At 38.7% G+C, this 17,151-nt stretch overlaps 1 protein-coding gene across 3 annotated transcripts in view; it reads left to right on the forward strand.

The window, feature by feature from the left end:
• Positions 1 to 16,534, forward strand: part of RNF20 (ring finger protein 20) — a 35,519-nt gene extending 18,985 nt beyond the window's left edge. For all 3 annotated transcript variants that reach the window (XM_014056636.2, XM_014056635.2, XM_014056634.2), the window contains exons 13-20: positions 6,083 to 6,474; positions 7,157 to 7,274; positions 8,078 to 8,227; positions 9,039 to 9,251; positions 10,370 to 10,495; positions 14,331 to 14,471; positions 14,966 to 15,067; positions 15,315 to 16,534. In XM_014056636.2, the coding sequence (XP_013912111.2) occupies positions 6,083 to 6,474; positions 7,157 to 7,274; positions 8,078 to 8,227; positions 9,039 to 9,251; positions 10,370 to 10,495; positions 14,331 to 14,471; positions 14,966 to 15,067; positions 15,315 to 15,491 (1,419 nt within the window). In that variant the 3' untranslated portion in view covers positions 15,492 to 16,534. The remainder of the gene's footprint in view (positions 1 to 6,082; positions 6,475 to 7,156; positions 7,275 to 8,077; positions 8,228 to 9,038; positions 9,252 to 10,369; positions 10,496 to 14,330; positions 14,472 to 14,965; positions 15,068 to 15,314) is intronic.
• The last annotated feature ends 617 nt before the right edge of the window (positions 16,535 to 17,151 follow it).

A 17,151-nucleotide genomic window follows, 5' to 3' on the forward strand; every position in this document is an offset into this window, starting at 1 on the left:
CTTTTGGCAGGTCCACCATATATGAAAATATGTAGCATCGAGAGAACCACACCTCCAACATTTAGGCTGTACATTCGGATACATAGAAGCCAGCTTTTTAGGATCTAAATGCCATCAATAGAACATCTTATAAAAATTTTCTCTCAGGTTTTGAGCTTGTGTAAATTTCACATTTCTTACCCATATTCTTTCCCATGTATCCAACATTATTGGTTCTTCAATATTTTGAGCCCACTTTATCATACAATCTTTAACTAATTCTGTTTCCGAATCCATCTGTATTAATACATTATATATCCTCTTTATATGTATTAAACTTTGATCTCTTATTTGTTTAAACAAATTATCCTCAACTTGGATAAAACCAATTTTTTGATCTATTTTCCACCTGGCCTGTAATTGCCCATACTGGAACCATGTTTGAACTACCTTCTCCTCTTTTAATACCTCTAAAGATTTTAGTTGTAGTACCCCCCTTTCCAAAATGAGAAGCTGTCTATAGGTAGTTCTATCCTGTTTTTGTGCTATATTCATATTTTCAATTGCATGTCTAGGAATTGCCCACATGGGTATCTTGTCATTTAATTTATATTGGTATTTTTTCCAGACCCGCAGTAAAGCATTTCTTAAAATATGACTTTTAAAATTCTTATCCAATTTTTTGTTGAATAACAGGTAAGCATGCCAACCATATACCAGATCGTGTCCCTCGATATTCAATATTCTATCATTAGTTAAATGAATCCAATCACTAATTACAGATAGCGCCACTGCATCATAATATAGTTTTAGGTTAGGTAATTTCAAGCCTCCTCTCTCGTGTACATCTTGCATTATTTTCATCTTTACCCTCGGCTTCTTTCCTGCCCATACAAATTTGTTGATACCCTTCTGCCATTCTAAAAGATTCACATCTTTTTTAAGTATAGGTAACATTTGGAAGAGAAATAAAAATTTTGGTAAGATGTTCATTTTCACTGCCGCTATCCTACCCAGCAAAGATAAGTGCAATTTCTCCCATTTTTTCATCTCTATCTGTATACTATGCCAAAGTGGTTCATAATTATGCTTATATAATTTCCCGTTTGAGGTTAAGATATTAACTCCAAGATATTTGACTTTTTTGACTACCTCACATCCTAGCATCCCTCCTAGTTCTTCCTTTTGTTTAGTATTCATATTTATAGCTAATATTTTTGTTTTTCCTAAATTTATTTTAAAACCAGACACTTGAACATATTGATTAATCGTATTCATTAAAACCATACTGGATTCCTGCGGTTGTTCCAATATTATGACCAAATCATCCGCAAAAGCGCGCACTCTGTATTCTTGCTCCCTAATCTTGATGCCTTCAACAGAAATTGCCAGTTAACTCGATCAAAGGCCTTCTCAGCATCCAAAAATATGAACGCAGCAGGAATTTGGTTGTTCTTTCCCAAATATTCTAATGCATTAATAATTAATCTAACATTACTTTTCATCTGTCTCCCCTGTATAAAACCTGTTTCGTCGGTGTGTATCAATTGTTGAATAACCAGCATTAACCTATTTGCTAGTATTTTAGTAAAAATTTTATAATCTACATTAAGTAATGAGATAGGTCTATAATTTTTTGGTTGGGTAGTATCTTGATCTTCTTTGGGTATCAAGGATATAAACGCTGTCTTCCAAGATGGAGGCACCTTACCTTCCGTTTGAATCTTATTAAATAATTCTCTAAGAGGTTCTACCATTCCTAACTGTAAAGTTTTATAGTAAACCGCTGTCAAATGATCTGTACCTGGTGCTTTCCCTAACTTTAGTTGCTTAATTACCTGCAAAATTTCCCCCGAGGTTATTGGTTGGTTCAATTTTTGCCTGTGCTCTTCTCTAACTGAGGGTATTTTCTCTTTATCTAAGTATTTGTCTATATCTAAACCATTAATTTTATCCCCTTTATACAATTCTGTAAAAAATTCCCGAAATGCCTTTTGAATCTCCTCCTGTTGAAACACCTCCTTCCCTCTATAAATCAGTTTAGATATATTTCGAGTTTTCCTTTTTTTCCTAATCTGATAAGCTAACCATCTGCCAGGTTTGTTTGCGTTACAAAAAGTATTGTGTTTTGCATATAATAAACTAGTGGCTACCTGGTCAGAGATCAACATGTCAAATTGAGATTTTAATATGGTAATTGCTTCCTTAACCTTTGTATCGCCTGGATTCATTGTTAACTCCAACTCTTTCCTCTTAATTTCCTCTTCCAATTCTGTTCGTTTTAGCCCTTGTTTATGTCTATGTGTTTTATTTATATTCATCAGCACTCCTCTCATATACGCTTTGCTTGCATCCCATACGAATTCCATAGGTGTACCCTTATTCATATTCAAAACAAAGTATTCAGATAACAATTTTTTACAATCATTAATGTACTTTTCATATCTGAATAAGTTTTCATTCAGTCTCCAAGACCTTCTTGCCTGCACTGCCCTTCCCAATTCCATCCAAACTGGGTTATGATCCGAAAGGACCCTAGCTGCAATCTTTGTCTTCTTCACCCTAGAAAGCAAATCATTAGTGATTAGTATAAAATTAATCCTTGAAAGGGATTGATGTCTATCAGAAAAGAAAGTGAAATCATATTCCTCTGCGTTTCTTTCTCACCAAATATCTCTCAATTCAAAGTCGTCCATCATGTCAAAAAAAGGTTTGGGTAGCTTAGCTCGCATTTTAGTATTTGGGCGAGAGGTCTTCTTATCACTTTTAGTGTCTATCACGCCGTTCCAGTCACCCAATAGTATACAAGACCTATAGTCCCACTGTACTAATTTAGCATGAAGATTTCTATAGAATCCGTCTTGCTGTTGATTAGGAGCATAAATTCCCAAAAGTAATGTCTTTTTCTCTTCTAAGATTAGATCTAACGCGATATATCTTCCAAAGGGATCTGCTTCAATTAGTTCAGCTTTGACATGACTATACCATTTTTCTTTTCCATAGCAGAAGTTACAAAATGTTGACCAAGTTTTGGGTTAAGCAAATATTTTTGATCACTTGATTTGATATGAGTTTCTTGCAAACAAATTATATCATTCTTAAACTGTTTAAGATAGTGAAATATTTTCTTTCTCTTCTGTGGAGAGTTCAGTCCATTGACATTCCATGTTAGAATCTTAGTTGTCATCTTTGGTTACCTGAAGCTTTTTTAGAGCCTCCTGCATGGCCTGTTTAACCTTTGGCCTAGCTCCTCCCACAGCTTCTGAGCTTGTTGCTGTAACTCCTTGATCGATGGCCAATAATTGTTGAGGTTGTTGCCTTTTAGCTTGTTTTTCCATTCATCTGGTAGTCATATGGCTAGGTCTTTGTTCCATAACACCTTGCCCTTCCAGGGAGGGGAGATGGTACATCTTGTCTGGTAGTTGTGTGGTTTGCTGTCTTTCTTGTCCTTCTTGTGGTCTTTCTCCAGATCCAGATGGTGCAGAGTGTCCCGCCTTCAGAATATTGTGATAAAAATCTCGAGCTTTCCATACGGAGTTGAGACGATATCTTTGCTTGTCAAATGTAAATATAATACCAAATGGTGCATCCCATCTGTACTGTATCTGATGGTTTCTGAGTTCTTCCACTAAAAAAGCATAGTCTCTCCTGGCTCTTAGCATTTGAGGTGGTATTTCTTTCAAAACAATCAAATCCTGGCCCCCAATTTGAAGCCTAGTGTTATAGGACTCTTGTAGTATCATGTTTCTGAGCTCTCTTGTGGTGAAGTATATAACTACGTCTCGGGGAAGTTGCTTCTGTTTTGCCACCCAAGAATTAACGCGATAAGCTTTATCGATCTGCCAGTCAAAGTTGGACCCAGGTCTTCCCACCAGACAATCAAAAGCTTCTGAAAAAATCTGTTTCAGGTTCTCCTGTTTATCCTCACGCAACTCCCTGACTCTTAATGCGAGCTCCATCTGCCTGTACTGTATCATAATAATTTGTTTTTCAGCGTTTTCAACTTTTTGTTACACCACCTCAGTTTTGGATGTCAAATTGGTATTAGCTTCGTTAAGATCCTCTAGGTTATCTTCAATTCCAGAAACATGTTCTGTCAGTACAGTTACAAGTCCCAGCATATCATCTTTCATTTTAGCAATCCTAGTATCAATTTTATCATATAAGTCCGCCTTAAGCTCTTTTATCTCCTCCTTTATCTCCTCTCTAAATTCTCTAAACATTTCCCAAAAAAGTTCTTTCGTTAGCAAATCTCCAGTAGGGGGCATAGAGGGTGGAGGCTGCAACTTTGTTCCAGGTATTGGGGATGTACTTCTAGGAGGAGGTTTCAGCCCAGGATTTAGTTTTGAGGCCATTACGAGTCTTATCTTCAAGCAATTAATCAAACTCTACTGGCCCGCTGTGCAGCTACGAAAAAAGGTATTAAATCACCCCTTTGTTAGCTCCTTAGGACTTTTCAGAAGGTTTCAGGGGGGAAAAAAGCATTGTAACAAAGAAGCTCAGCATATTCAGGGCCATTTTAGACTTCTCTATATCAGAAATATATATTAGCAAAGTTGATAAGAGGAAAGTCTTGTAGAATCTTGTAGAAATGAAACTAATTAATAAGAAGCTGCTGGCCGGCTGTTCCCTCCCTTTGAAGTTTTATAGCTGTTCTTTGCAGAAAGATTAGGGAGGTGAGCGTTGTTACGGAGAATACACAATCGCCATTTTAGGAGCTTTTTTTTTTTTTTTTAGATAACCAAATTAACGAAGGAAGCTCTTGTAAAAAAATGAAGCTAGGATTTAAATAAGCAAATGAGGTTCTCAGATACGGGCTCTGCTTGTATTAAAATCAAATAGATAGTTCAAATATTGTTCTAAGTGGGAGGATCTTACTTTGAGCTGGAAAAAAAAAACAGCTGTAGATTCCGGCACGGAGATGATTCAGCCTCTGCTGGCCCCCCCTCTCTTTGCAGACAAAAAAGCTGCAAAGATCAAAAAAAGGCACTTTGCCAACTGGATCTCTCTCCTCCCCTTCTTGCCTGAAGGATGAGGTATCTGTCAGATGTCTAGGCAGATAACGTGACCAGGAACTCGGGAGCAGCTCTATTAAGCTGCCACCATCAGCAAGGTCCCGCCCAGGAAGCCGAAATTAGTTGCCTTAATTGATCCATTCTGGCTATTTTTACATAAAAGCACAGTAAATGAAACTTGTGGAAAACAGTGGAAGAAAAGCAACTTGTGTGCAGATAACACTGCAATCTGGAGACAGATAATTTGGAAGGTTCTCTTACTGTTCCAGACCATATCCAGACCACCACGAAACATGGCCTGTTTCAGAAATTTTTATTTCTAAAGATTGCTGGCCCACCCCCCAGAATGTATTATAGCAGTTCATAATTCCCCATAATATTCCATCCTCAAATTCCAATTTTTTAAAATTAGTTTTATAAAAATATAAAATACAAAGAAAAGTGAAAATAGTGGGAAAGCAGGAGAGGAAGAAGGGAAGACAAGTGCAGGATAAAAGGTGAAAAGGAAAAATTAGCATTGCATTGACTTCATAACCTTTTTAGCAGAGTAAAATAAAATAATATATAGCCTCAACTTTTTACTTTTGCATAATAATACATACTAGCCATTTCTATAACAACAAACCTACTTTATCATCAAAACCCAAAAATCAACATTTCACTTTTTTCCACCTCAGGCACAAAGTCGAGAAGTTTCCCACTGGAAACAAAGTTAGCTATATTCTTTGATTAGGCCGGTCAATTTAGCCATTTCTGCCAGTTCCATCAGTTTTTTCAGCCAGCCATCTATTGTGGGAATAAACTTTCTTACCATTTTTATGCACAGAGCATTCTTGCTGCTATCAATAATGTTACATCTTCAGAACAGAATATTTGCTTATATCAACTACACAGGGCATGAAAGATAATATACAATGATCTCTATATTTTCATATTCGGGTTCACAAAAAAGTGACCCACCCTACCCCATTTTTGAAACCCTGCTTTGATGTGTTTTGGCTAACAATGTAAAACGAAGGTAAAGAAGAGTGGTCTTTTTTGAAAACCCATATCAAAAGTATCCTTAATAAATTGTTCTTCTACTCCAGACTCGTTCTCGTAGTGGCAGTGCTGTCCTGCACTCTCAATCCAGCACTGAAGATGCCAAGGAGGAACCATCAGAGATCAAACAGGAAGCTGAGGATCCTTCTCATGCTGCAACCTCCAAGGGACCCTCTGAGGATGCTTTGGAAACTAAAGCAAAACGAGATGAAGAAGAACGGGAGAGGGAAAGACGAGAAAAGGAGCGGGAACGAGAAAAAGAAAAAGAGAAAGAAAAAGAAAGAGAAAGGGAAAAGGAGAAAGAAAGGGAAAGGGAGAAGCAGAAGCAAAAGGAATCCGAGAAGGAGAGAGAATCTACCAAAGAAAAGGACAAGGGAAAACATGATGATGGAAGGAAGAGAGAAGCTGAGCTGGTCAAGCAATTGAAAGCAGATCTCAAGTAAGTTGATCTGCATTTTTTTCCCCTTGGAGAGTTGTACTGTGATAGCTGAAGATGATTTTTATTTTTTGGTTCCTGTGACACTTTACTGTGTCAAAAGAAAAGAAACAGGGATTGAAGTTGGGTCCTAGATCTTAAAAGGTGTTTTATTTTTTAACAGTGGGTTAAACTTTGCAGATATTGTCAATTTACAAGGGGGATCCCTGGATTTGTGGAAGTCACCTGGGATTGCTTCTACACTGCCTGCACCAATGAAGTGATGAAGTATCTGTGCGAGATGCTCACAGCATTCAGCACCAATAGTCTCTCAGCTATATAACTTGCAATTTCTAGGCCATATGCAAAGAGCTGATGACAAGCAATACCATCACATTCTACAGCCAGCATTTTTTCAAGTTTTCTCCTGTGAGACACTCACCTTCTTGGAACTTTCACTTAGCAAGAAGTAGCAAGAAGTGGCCTTCAACCTCCAGTTGTGACACTGTCTAGGGTCGAGATCATTTATTAATTTGTTCCAGCAGTTATAGAACAAAATGAATAGCCTTTTTTCTTCTTTTGTCCCCAACATCACTCCAGGGGACAATAAGCCCTAACTTAGTGGGAAGAGTGAGCTGAATTGTTGTTTGTCACTAGACAATGCTATACCGTTTTACCCTTCTGTTTTATTTTCCAATCTATTCAGGAAGGCACAAGAAAGCCAGAAAGAAATGAAGTTGTTGTTAGATATGTACCGCTCTGCTCCCAAAGAGCAGAGAGACAAAGTTCAACTGATGGCTGCTGAAAAAAAGGCTAAAGCTGAGGTAATCGTATTCAAGGTGGTCCAAAGTATTTTCTGTTCTAATCTCTCCCATAATATAATGGACTCTGATTTTTACAGCTTCATAAAGCAACCTAGAAAGTTGGAGGCGAATTAGAAGTGATCTCCATTGAATATTTAAAATCTATCCCTTTATATTCTGCATTTCAAACATTCAGATTCTGCCTGTCAGTTGATACCAACTGACAGGCAGAAATACAGAATATTAAAGGATTTAACTATTCAATGGAGATCACTTCTAATTCGCCTCCAAGTTTCCAGATTGCTTTATGAAGCTTTAAAAATAGTTTGGCTTACAAGTCCATAAAAAAGAATCCTTGCCTTTTCCTTGCAGTCTAAAAAGGCATGAAACAAACAAAGAGCAGGAACCAAACAAAAGAAAACAGGAAAACAAGAATAATTGGGTATTGGATTTTAGTGACATACTGATCTTATAATGAATATAAAAGAACATGCCACAAGTCATTATCTTTTTGTGTCACAAATGAGTGGAATTAGTTCTGTTTTTTTCTCCATTTAAACCAGTGATGTAATTCCTCTTCCTTTCTCTTCAACTGCTATGGTGCAGTTTAATGGGTTGATGCAGAATCCTCTTTTTGTGAAATTTTGTAAGATGGCATTCTGTCTAGTGCTAATTAGCATATCTATCAAACCTTTTTATTTCCTCCAAGTAATTCTGAACAAACATTAGGATCCTTTGAGCTATCCTCCTCCTCTACTGTTTGCATATTCATTTTCTATTCCTTTAAAAAAAACTTTTCTCCTGGACAATTCTGATTTTTATAGTTGGAAGAGCTAAGACAAAGACTGAAGGAATTGGAGGATAAGGAGAAGAAAGAGAGCAAAAAGATGGCTGATGAGGACGCTCTTCGAAAAATCCGGGCTGTGGAAGAACAGATAGAATACTTGCAGAAGAAACTAGCCATGGCAAAACAGGTAAGAAGTAGTAATCAGATGGTTGAGAGGCAAATAGAGTAAATAGTCTTATTCCTCAAGGATGTTAAATCTTTGATTCCCTCTTAATGACTAGGTAAGAGATGATTGGAGTTTAGAGTGTTGATATTTTTCTCCTTACTACCACCCCCACCAGATATCTATGTCCCAATGGAGTCATCTACTTCGCTAGGAAAATGCATATTTGTGGCAAATTATATGTATCAGAAAGGTAGAATCCATTTTAGATAATTTATGTTAATTAATAAATTGGTTTAAATTATATGCCAATAACTAAAAAAAATCTAGACACTCCTGATAGTTATTTTTTCCATCACAAACATAATCACAAACATAATCACAAACAGGTGATGCCATAATGACATGCTTATGATGATGCCATTGTGCAAATGCTTTTACATATTTGAGTCCTGATGTCTGAAGTAAATACATAGATGGCAATATAAAAATAGTCCTCTTTTAGTGACAGCAACCCTTTCCCCTTATGAAGGTGATGAAAATGTGACTTTGCAGCCAGCCCTTGCATTTACAATTTTTGTAGGTCCGTAGAGCAAAGGAAAGCTGAAGTGAGATTTTAAGCATGGTTGCGGTTTCACTTAGCGACCACTTTGCTCGATGACCAGGTTGCAAGTCCCAATTCTAGTTATTAAAGAATAAACTCCCTGTATTTGATTGCATGATGATATCACTCAAAGGTTATCATTTATATCCCCTCCTGTTAAGTGCCGACACATTTGTCTACTTGTATCATAGTATCCAGAAAAGGTGGAAACTGTTTCCCTCTCAATTCCAGGAGGAAGAAGCCCTGTTATCCGAAATGGATGTGACAGGCCAGGCCTTTGAAGACATGCAAGAGCAAAACATCCGCCTGATGCAGCAGCTGAGGGAAAAAGACGACGCCAACTTCAAGCTCATGTCAGAACGCATCAAATCCAACCAGATCCATAAGCTATTAAAAGAGGAAAAGGAGGAACTCGCAGACCAGGTTCTTACCCTGAAGACCCAGGCAAGTGGAGAAATTGAGAAGAGAAGCGAAGTAGGAACCCAGAAGTCTTAAATTCTTTGACCAAGAGATAAGTTGAAAGTGCAGTTGTTGTCATCAGTGAGAGACTGCATTTTAAGATTGGGTTTTGCGTACATCTTTACCACAATTTTCTTTTGAGCAGCTTGGCGGTAATCTGGCATCTTTTTACATAGGGGAAGATGACCTATAGCCACGAGTGACCACGAGCCCCATTTTGAGACACACACACACCCTCCCCCATGTCAAGCTGCCAACATTTTGTGGCAAATGTTCAATTTCTAGTGGCATGTTTTTTTGATTTGTGCAAAACAAAACCGCTCCCCTGATAGATGCATTAAGCCTCCAATACCCTTAATGCAACTATTCTGAGTAGTCACTCAAAAAAGGGCTGCAGTTTTCAACTCTGCTCATTCAGGTGATATCCCTGTATTATTGACTTGCCCCTTATATACCGTAGAAGCCATTTTTTAAGGGGGGGGGGATTCAATTCATAAGAAAATGATCCATTCCTATTCTGAAACAATAATACATTTTTGATCCAGGCGTGGTATTTGCAGAGGAATGCTAATTTGATAAGTGCAAACATAGTATTAAGTATAGACATTGATTCCTGGAGCAATAGTAATATCACTTAGACTTATATACCGCTTCAAGCACTTTTACAGAGTCAGCATATTGCCCCCAACAATCTGGGTTGTCATTTTACCGACCTTGAAAGGATGGAAGCCGAGTCAACCTTGAGCCTGGTGAGATTTGAACTGCTAAATTGCAGTCAGCTGGCAGGCAGCAGAAGTAGCCTGTAGTACTGCATGGACACCACTGTGCCACCATGGTTCAGCATCCTTTAATTTGTAGCCCTTCTTAGAAGAAAGTGAGCTATGACTGCTTGACATTTCAGGATCCATTAAAGGGAAGATTTCTGTTGGCTGTACTTAGTTTCTCATTCCATAGTGGACAAAAAAGCACAATCATTATCAAACAAGCAGAACTGTACACTTTACTTAAAGGTTCCAATCCTAAGAGACAGAACCATAAATAAGTTGACCAATGCAAAATCCTAAATTGAATGCTTTCCTCTTCCTTGTTTTTGCCTCCTGAAGGTGGATGCCCAGCTGCAAGTTGTGCGCAAGCTGGAGGAAAAAGAGCATCTGCTACAAAGCAACATTGGCACTGGAGAAAAGGAGCTGGGCCTGCGAACCCAGGCCCTGGAGATGAACAAGCGGAAAGTAAGTGAATATATACAGGTAGTCATCAACATACAACAGTTCTCTTACAGACACTGAAAAAAGTGATTTTATGACCATTTTTCACACTTATGACAGTTGCAGCATCCCAATGGCCATGTGATTTACACTTGGATGTTTGACAACTGACTCACGTTTATGATGGTTGCAGTGTCCCAGGGTCATGTGATCACCAGTGGCAATCTCCTGACAAGCCAAGTCAATGGGGAAACCAGATTCACTGAATATCGGTGTTACTAATTTAATAACTGCGTAAAATGGGGAAAAACTCAGTTAACAAAATTCTCACTTACCAACAAATTTTTGCCTCAATTGTGGTGGTGGTAGTGTGTTTGTGTGTGTGTATGTGTGTGTAACGAAATTAAAATCCCATGGGACAGTTTCCTTGTTTTTTTACACTTGTGAAAGTTTTCTTGTTTTTTTACATTTATGAAGGAGACTTAAAAATAATTAAAAGAAACGGGAGTCAAACTAAGTTGCATAATAAAAGCAGGAATAGATCCATAAATGCAGATATGTATAATAATTGTACAATATGTATACATGTATGCATATTATGCATTTTATGTATATTAAAAGCAGGAATGGATCCACAAATATGTGTAAAGAGCAATGGCACCATGATAAATATTATCATGTCTTCCTCTTCCTTGTGCCTAATCAGTTCTCTAAGGAAGGATCTTCTTGGGTGTAACTCAGGGCTTCAAACTCACGGGCCACGGATGCATCACACACTGGCCACGCTTGGTTTAGCAAGTGGGGGGGAATCATGATATGTCATGTGACAACGCCATGATGATGCGGGTTTGACACCCCTGGGGTAAACTGACCAAAATTTATATGGAACTCCATCCTGAACTGTCTTCTGTCAACCAGCCTTATGCTAAATAAGACTCGCCTGGAAGATTCTTAATTTGGTTATCTATAGAAACAAGCATTCACTTTGAATTTCCCTCCTAGAAGTTGCTCCTATCTCCTTAGAAACCCTTCAGTTAAGCGATCTTAAGAAATTATTGTAGGATAAAGACCATGCAATTCCAGGCAATGAAACTGGAAAAAGTTCCATTCTTCACAGCTGTAAGCTCTGAACTTGGATTCATATACGTATATTCAATCTGAAGGCTCTTAAGATTAATCCTGTGAATGTTAAGCAAGTCAGATAGCCCTCACTTAGCAATCCTAATTCGGATTGGAATTTCCGTTGTTAAGCATAGTGGTCATTAGGCGAAGCATCACATAACAGTATCACTTAGCAGTTCTAGTAGTCCGGTTTTTGTGGCTAGATGAGGACTGCCCCATCGTTAGATAAGGACTTTGCACTTCTGCCCTGCACGAACTGCCAGCTCCATCCTCCTGCTTCCTTCCCAGCTGGACCCAGAGAGTTGCCTTTGTCAGAGGCTCCACTGACCTGCTGAGCTCACCTCCATTTCAACTTCCTCTATCACAATGTGTGTGCTCCAACTGCCACTGCCTGTCTCCCATCTCTGCCCTTTTGGCTGTCATGTACTCTGCTGCTGCCATTTAAATGATCACCCCAGCCAACTATGTTATCTTCTTCTTCCTCCTGTTGCTTTCAAAAGTGTGCCTAATGTCAACAAAGGGCCAGCAGACATCAGGCGGAGTGCACGGAGGCAGGGGCATCAGGAGTGGTGGACTGCAGGGTGGCAAAAGGGCAGACATGAGGTGGGGGGGAAGATATGCAGATGGGAATTGAAGTGCATGCTGAGGTTGTAAATGTGGCTGGGTTGCCAAGTGCCTGTTGATCATGTGTTGATCACCCCATGTGACTGGGTGTGTGTGTGTGCTGTGATGACTGTAATTTCAAGGGTTGGTCATGACTTTCATTTGTTCGGCACTGTTGCAATTTTGAATGGTCACTGAACATTGATCCTCAAGCTAAGACTGTGCATATATCTATCTATGAAATATGCACCAAGAGGGTGAGTGGAATGGATTGGCAGCTGCAAAGGTCTCTATTTTACAAATAGACAGGTTTCCCTAGAAGGCAGAGGAAATTTTTATTGAAAGCCTGATAGACTTAGGTTGGGCCCCCAAATGAAAAACAGTTATTCCAGTTGTGTGAATCCTTTCAAATGAGTGTCTCCCTAGGAAGAGATAGCTAGAGCAGATAAATCTCTCCCTCCTAAGGAAATGCTGAGAAATCACAAATTATTTCTGTAATTAGGAGAAAAAGCGATGCTGCAAAGTGATTTCATGGACAAGGAGCAAAAGTGTGGGGAAAAAATTGAACTTCAAAAAAAAAAATTAACAGAGTAGTCTGATGTAAATAATTAGATGGTTTGAAGGTTTCCAGCAAAAAAAGGTTGTTAGGATAAATGAAAAACAGAATGAGCTGAGGGCGGGTTGAATGCCATGAGAAGAAGATAGGTTGATAATAATTTGTTGAGAGCTTGCCATTTTCGTTACTGCATTAGCACTGGTTGTTAACATGTAGAAAAGAATATGACTGCAACTTATAATTTTGTGTCAACCGAAGTTCTGTGTCTTCAATTCTTAGATCAGAATGAACTGCAGGACCCATTTACCAGACATCTAGGGCTGCCCTAATCTGTAGATCAGCAATTAGTTGAGGATTTGAGTGAACCTTTGCCCAAGAATTCTGGATCTCTTCTTGACAACACATTAACATTTCTGACAAAAATAGCAGTCACTGAGACAAAAGTCCTGTTTAACTGTTGCAGGAGTTTTTTTGTTTTTGTTTTTTGAGAAGGAACCCTTTTTTAAATGTTAAATGTTCTCCAGCACTGAATTTTCAAAAGTGTGAAATCTCTGAGGCCTGCAGAGAACATCGGAAGATAGGAATGATGTTGGGTCTATAGATCACTGGGCATGGGGGGATTTTCTCTGCCAGGGTTTCATTTCTGTATGGTAGATCTCTGGGGAATTTTATTTCCTCACTCTACCCTCCTTAATTAGAGTGCCAAGGCAGCTTGTAAAAAGTTAAACACCAGTTTCAGGTTTTTTAAAAAATAATAATGAAACATCATGGTATAAAGAGAATTTTTCAGAAGGAAGAAGTAATCATAATAGTGAAAGGAGGAACAAAGCATTGTGCAGTGTTTTAAAAGCTTAGGAAACTGATCAAAGGCACTGAGATGAAAATAAGATAGATGGCAGGTTGTCTTCTTGGCTGCAGTTTTCCATGAAGATTGCCTGACTGGTTTTTGGTATAGGATAATGAGATGGGACTTAGAATGTATTTGTATATATTTTGGACTGATTCTTCTCCCCCATCATTCTCCCCAATTCCCCCCTCCCTTACCTAACATATTCCATTTAATCCCATTCCATTCCCTTCCTCCCCTCCTGGAGTTTCAGCAATATTTCCATGTTTATCTGCAGAATAAGGTGGTAGAATGGGCTTGGGACCCTCAAACCAAAGAAACAGGCTCACTCATGTGTTCTGCAGAGTTAAATTTGAGAAACAAATCAGCTTGTTTTTGCAGTCAGAACTGGTGCAGGTTCCCCCAATGTCCTCACTTTCTTTTGATGTTGATGTAAATCTAATCTTCAGGTAGAAGGCCCTTGGGCTCCCAAATAGATGTTTGGTCCTAGGCCAAGGAGGCCCTGTTATTTACCACATAATAATCAAATAATGGAAATAGTGGCTATTGTAGGTAAGTGCTGAAATCCTTCCTCCCTCCTTCCCTCCCTCCCTCTGTCTTTTTCCAGAAGAAAGTTTACATACAATCCCAAAGCATAAGATGAAACTTCTGATTTAATCTTTAGAGTGCTACTATTCCTTGTGCAAATTTCAATAAGTGGAATGGGAAAACATTACGGTTTTGTTTTCTAGGCTATGGATGCTGCTCAGCTAGCTGAGGACCTTCGGGCCCAATTGGAACTGGCGCAGAAAAAATTGCATGACTTCCAGGATGAGATTGTGGAAAATAGTGTAACAAAGGAAAAAGACATGTTCAACTTCAAACGAGCCCAGGTAACCGGCATGCAGTCCTTTGCTTGGATAGCTACCTCTCACAATTTGTCTTTATTTCCAGTTTCATTCATTCAGATTATATGTCTGCCTCTTGTTTTCTGACAGCATTTTGGTTCCTAGTTCAATAGCTTGGTCGCTGTTACATGACTCACTTTCAATTGTTTCCACTGTTGCTTTTGTTAATTGTCAATGCTGGCGCTGAACACCTAAACTGAAGCTTCTACTATTCACATATCAATTTTAATTCAGTTTTTAAGTCCCCAAAGAGTTCTAGAAGGCTCTAATATTAATGGAAGAACTACAGCTTTCTCATTTTCATAATAACTTAAAATAGATCCATGAATTTTTCTAATTCATGTGAAACACTGCAGGGCTGTAAAAGCCAAAATGTAGGTGTTTATGAACCTTTTACCAGATTTATTTCCATTACAATAGGAATGGCCATCTGAAAGGCAAAAGATAACAGGCCTACCTGACTAATATTTTTCTTGTAGGAGGATATTTCACGGCTACGAAGAAAACTGGAGACAACTAAGAAACCGGACATGATTCCCAACTGTGATGAGATCCTCATGGAAGAGATCAAAGACTATAAGGTAGATCATGTGAGGCCTATAGACTCTTGGGTGTGATGGGTTTAGGCATATCTTTGTATGTTTGGAGAAATATAAAAATTGCCACTAGTGTGCAGTTGGGGTGGCTCATTTGGGAAATACATTATGGAAGGAAAGAGCCCTCTCGCCTTTCCAGGATGAAGAATGAACATTTTCTCCCTCATACACTAAAAGGGGAGGACTTGTCTGTTGACATCTGCTCCTAAACCCTGCCCTGTCTTTCCCAAAGGCTCGCCTGACGTGCCCCTGCTGCAACATGCGGAAGAAGGATGCTGTGCTCACTAAATGCTTTCATGTCTTCTGTTTTGAATGTGTGAAGACTCGCTATGACACTCGACAGCGCAAATGTCCCAAGTGCAATGCTGCATTTGGAGCCAATGACTTCCATCGGATCTACATTGGTTGATATGGCCAGATATGTATGGCCAGAAGAACTCCGCTGTCCACTCCCATACCTGCCATTCTTCAGCAGGCTGGATACTGCTCATTGCCAGCTAGGTTTCCCCCTATTTTGACTTCTTTGTAAAGGAATATGTTGGTTTATTCTTTTTGCGTATGTGTTCTTTTTGTTTTTCTCGTCACTTTTTTTTAAAGTACTGCCAATTCAGAAGCCAGTTCTCACTTGTTTGGTTAAATACACTTTTTGTGGGGTCCAAGTAGTCAATTGATCCCTGATTCATCAGTGTTGCCATCATTTGGCTTGGAACTAAACCAGGCAGCAACATTTAAACTGGGAAATCCAACTGAGATAGCTTGTTGGCTTTCTGATGATTTTTTAGCTAATTGTTTCTCTGTTTTGGATAAAAGAGGAAACTCTTCTTTTAATGTCTGCTTGTGCATGTGGAATGCTGCAGTCTACAGAAGGCATTCCTACGTCTGAAGAAAGAAGACAGCAATGTACCCATCCTATTTCAAACTGAACTTTTAACTCACGTTTTCTGAAAATTGCCAACAAAGTACATCGTGGAAGTTGAGGCATTGAGAAAATAGTGACCTTCATATATTTCATCTCTTCATCATATGTAATCTGCTCCGATAATGTATAATTTTGGATCCGATTATATAATGATGCTGTTTTGAGAAAAGACCACTTTTTTGACACATTGCCTGGAGAATTTTAATACTAAGGGTAAGCACAAATGGTAGCTGTTGACAACATTTGGCCATTGCTTTCTTGCAGCCAATCTGTTGCATAAATGGGAACTGGATTACACTCAAATGTAATGAGCCTGATTCGCTTTGAATGTTTTCTGTGTAGTGAAGGAAGCAATTCTGGACCAGAACTAGTTTTTTCAGGGAAGTCACCTCCTTTTGGTTGGCCAGAGAATTGTCAAACAATGGTCCAGGCTATATTGGCTGCTACTGTCTCTTTGGCTATGAAAATGAGATTTTCATAGACATTTTTCAAAGGGCATTGTCTTCAATAAATTGCCATGGTTCTCTCTTGTTTTTGCTTTGTGGGATTGTTGTGTTGTTGTTGTTGTTTTGCCCTCATTCTTGCGAACAGACTGAGTCTGTAAATTGATTTTAGATATGGAGAGTTTGGGATTTTGATGTTTGTATATCCATGTACATACTGTAGCTAAAGAGCTATTATGTAAGAGCTAAACTAAAGGGCGAGAGCCAAGTATGTTTTTGCACTTTTTGAATGGAATGGTGGGAAATGGGAATAGAAATATCTGGCTTTGGGAGACAACCCATTCCAATTCTGTAGTACACCAGGATATGTCAGAATCTGTCCATTTGGTTTAGTCATTGAGAGAGGGCCTTCTGAAAATTCCCTCCCCTTGTGAGGTTCACAAGGCAGGAGTTGAGACAGCAGAACCTCTTTGGTATAGTCCTCACTTTGTGGAATATTTTCCTCCCCTCCCCCCCCCCCAAGTACAGTTTCCACTTGCTGCAATGCTGGAAATAGATTTAAACTATTTTCATTTTAATATAGTTTTGATTCCGCTGATTAAAAGTGTGGGCACATTTCTTGGGTTTTCTTTGGGACTTATATTTGCTCATTGGAAGGGAGTTGATATTATTCCAATTGACTCATTTATGATTATGTTATAATAATA

This window comes from Thamnophis sirtalis, unplaced genomic scaffold (assembly GCF_051295495.1).
Source record: "Thamnophis sirtalis isolate CommonGarterSnake01/CBP01778 unplaced genomic scaffold, rThaSir2_p1.2 scaffold_5, whole genome shotgun sequence".
In the NCBI taxonomy this organism is placed as follows: domain Eukaryota; kingdom Metazoa; phylum Chordata; class Lepidosauria; order Squamata; family Natricidae; genus Thamnophis; species Thamnophis sirtalis.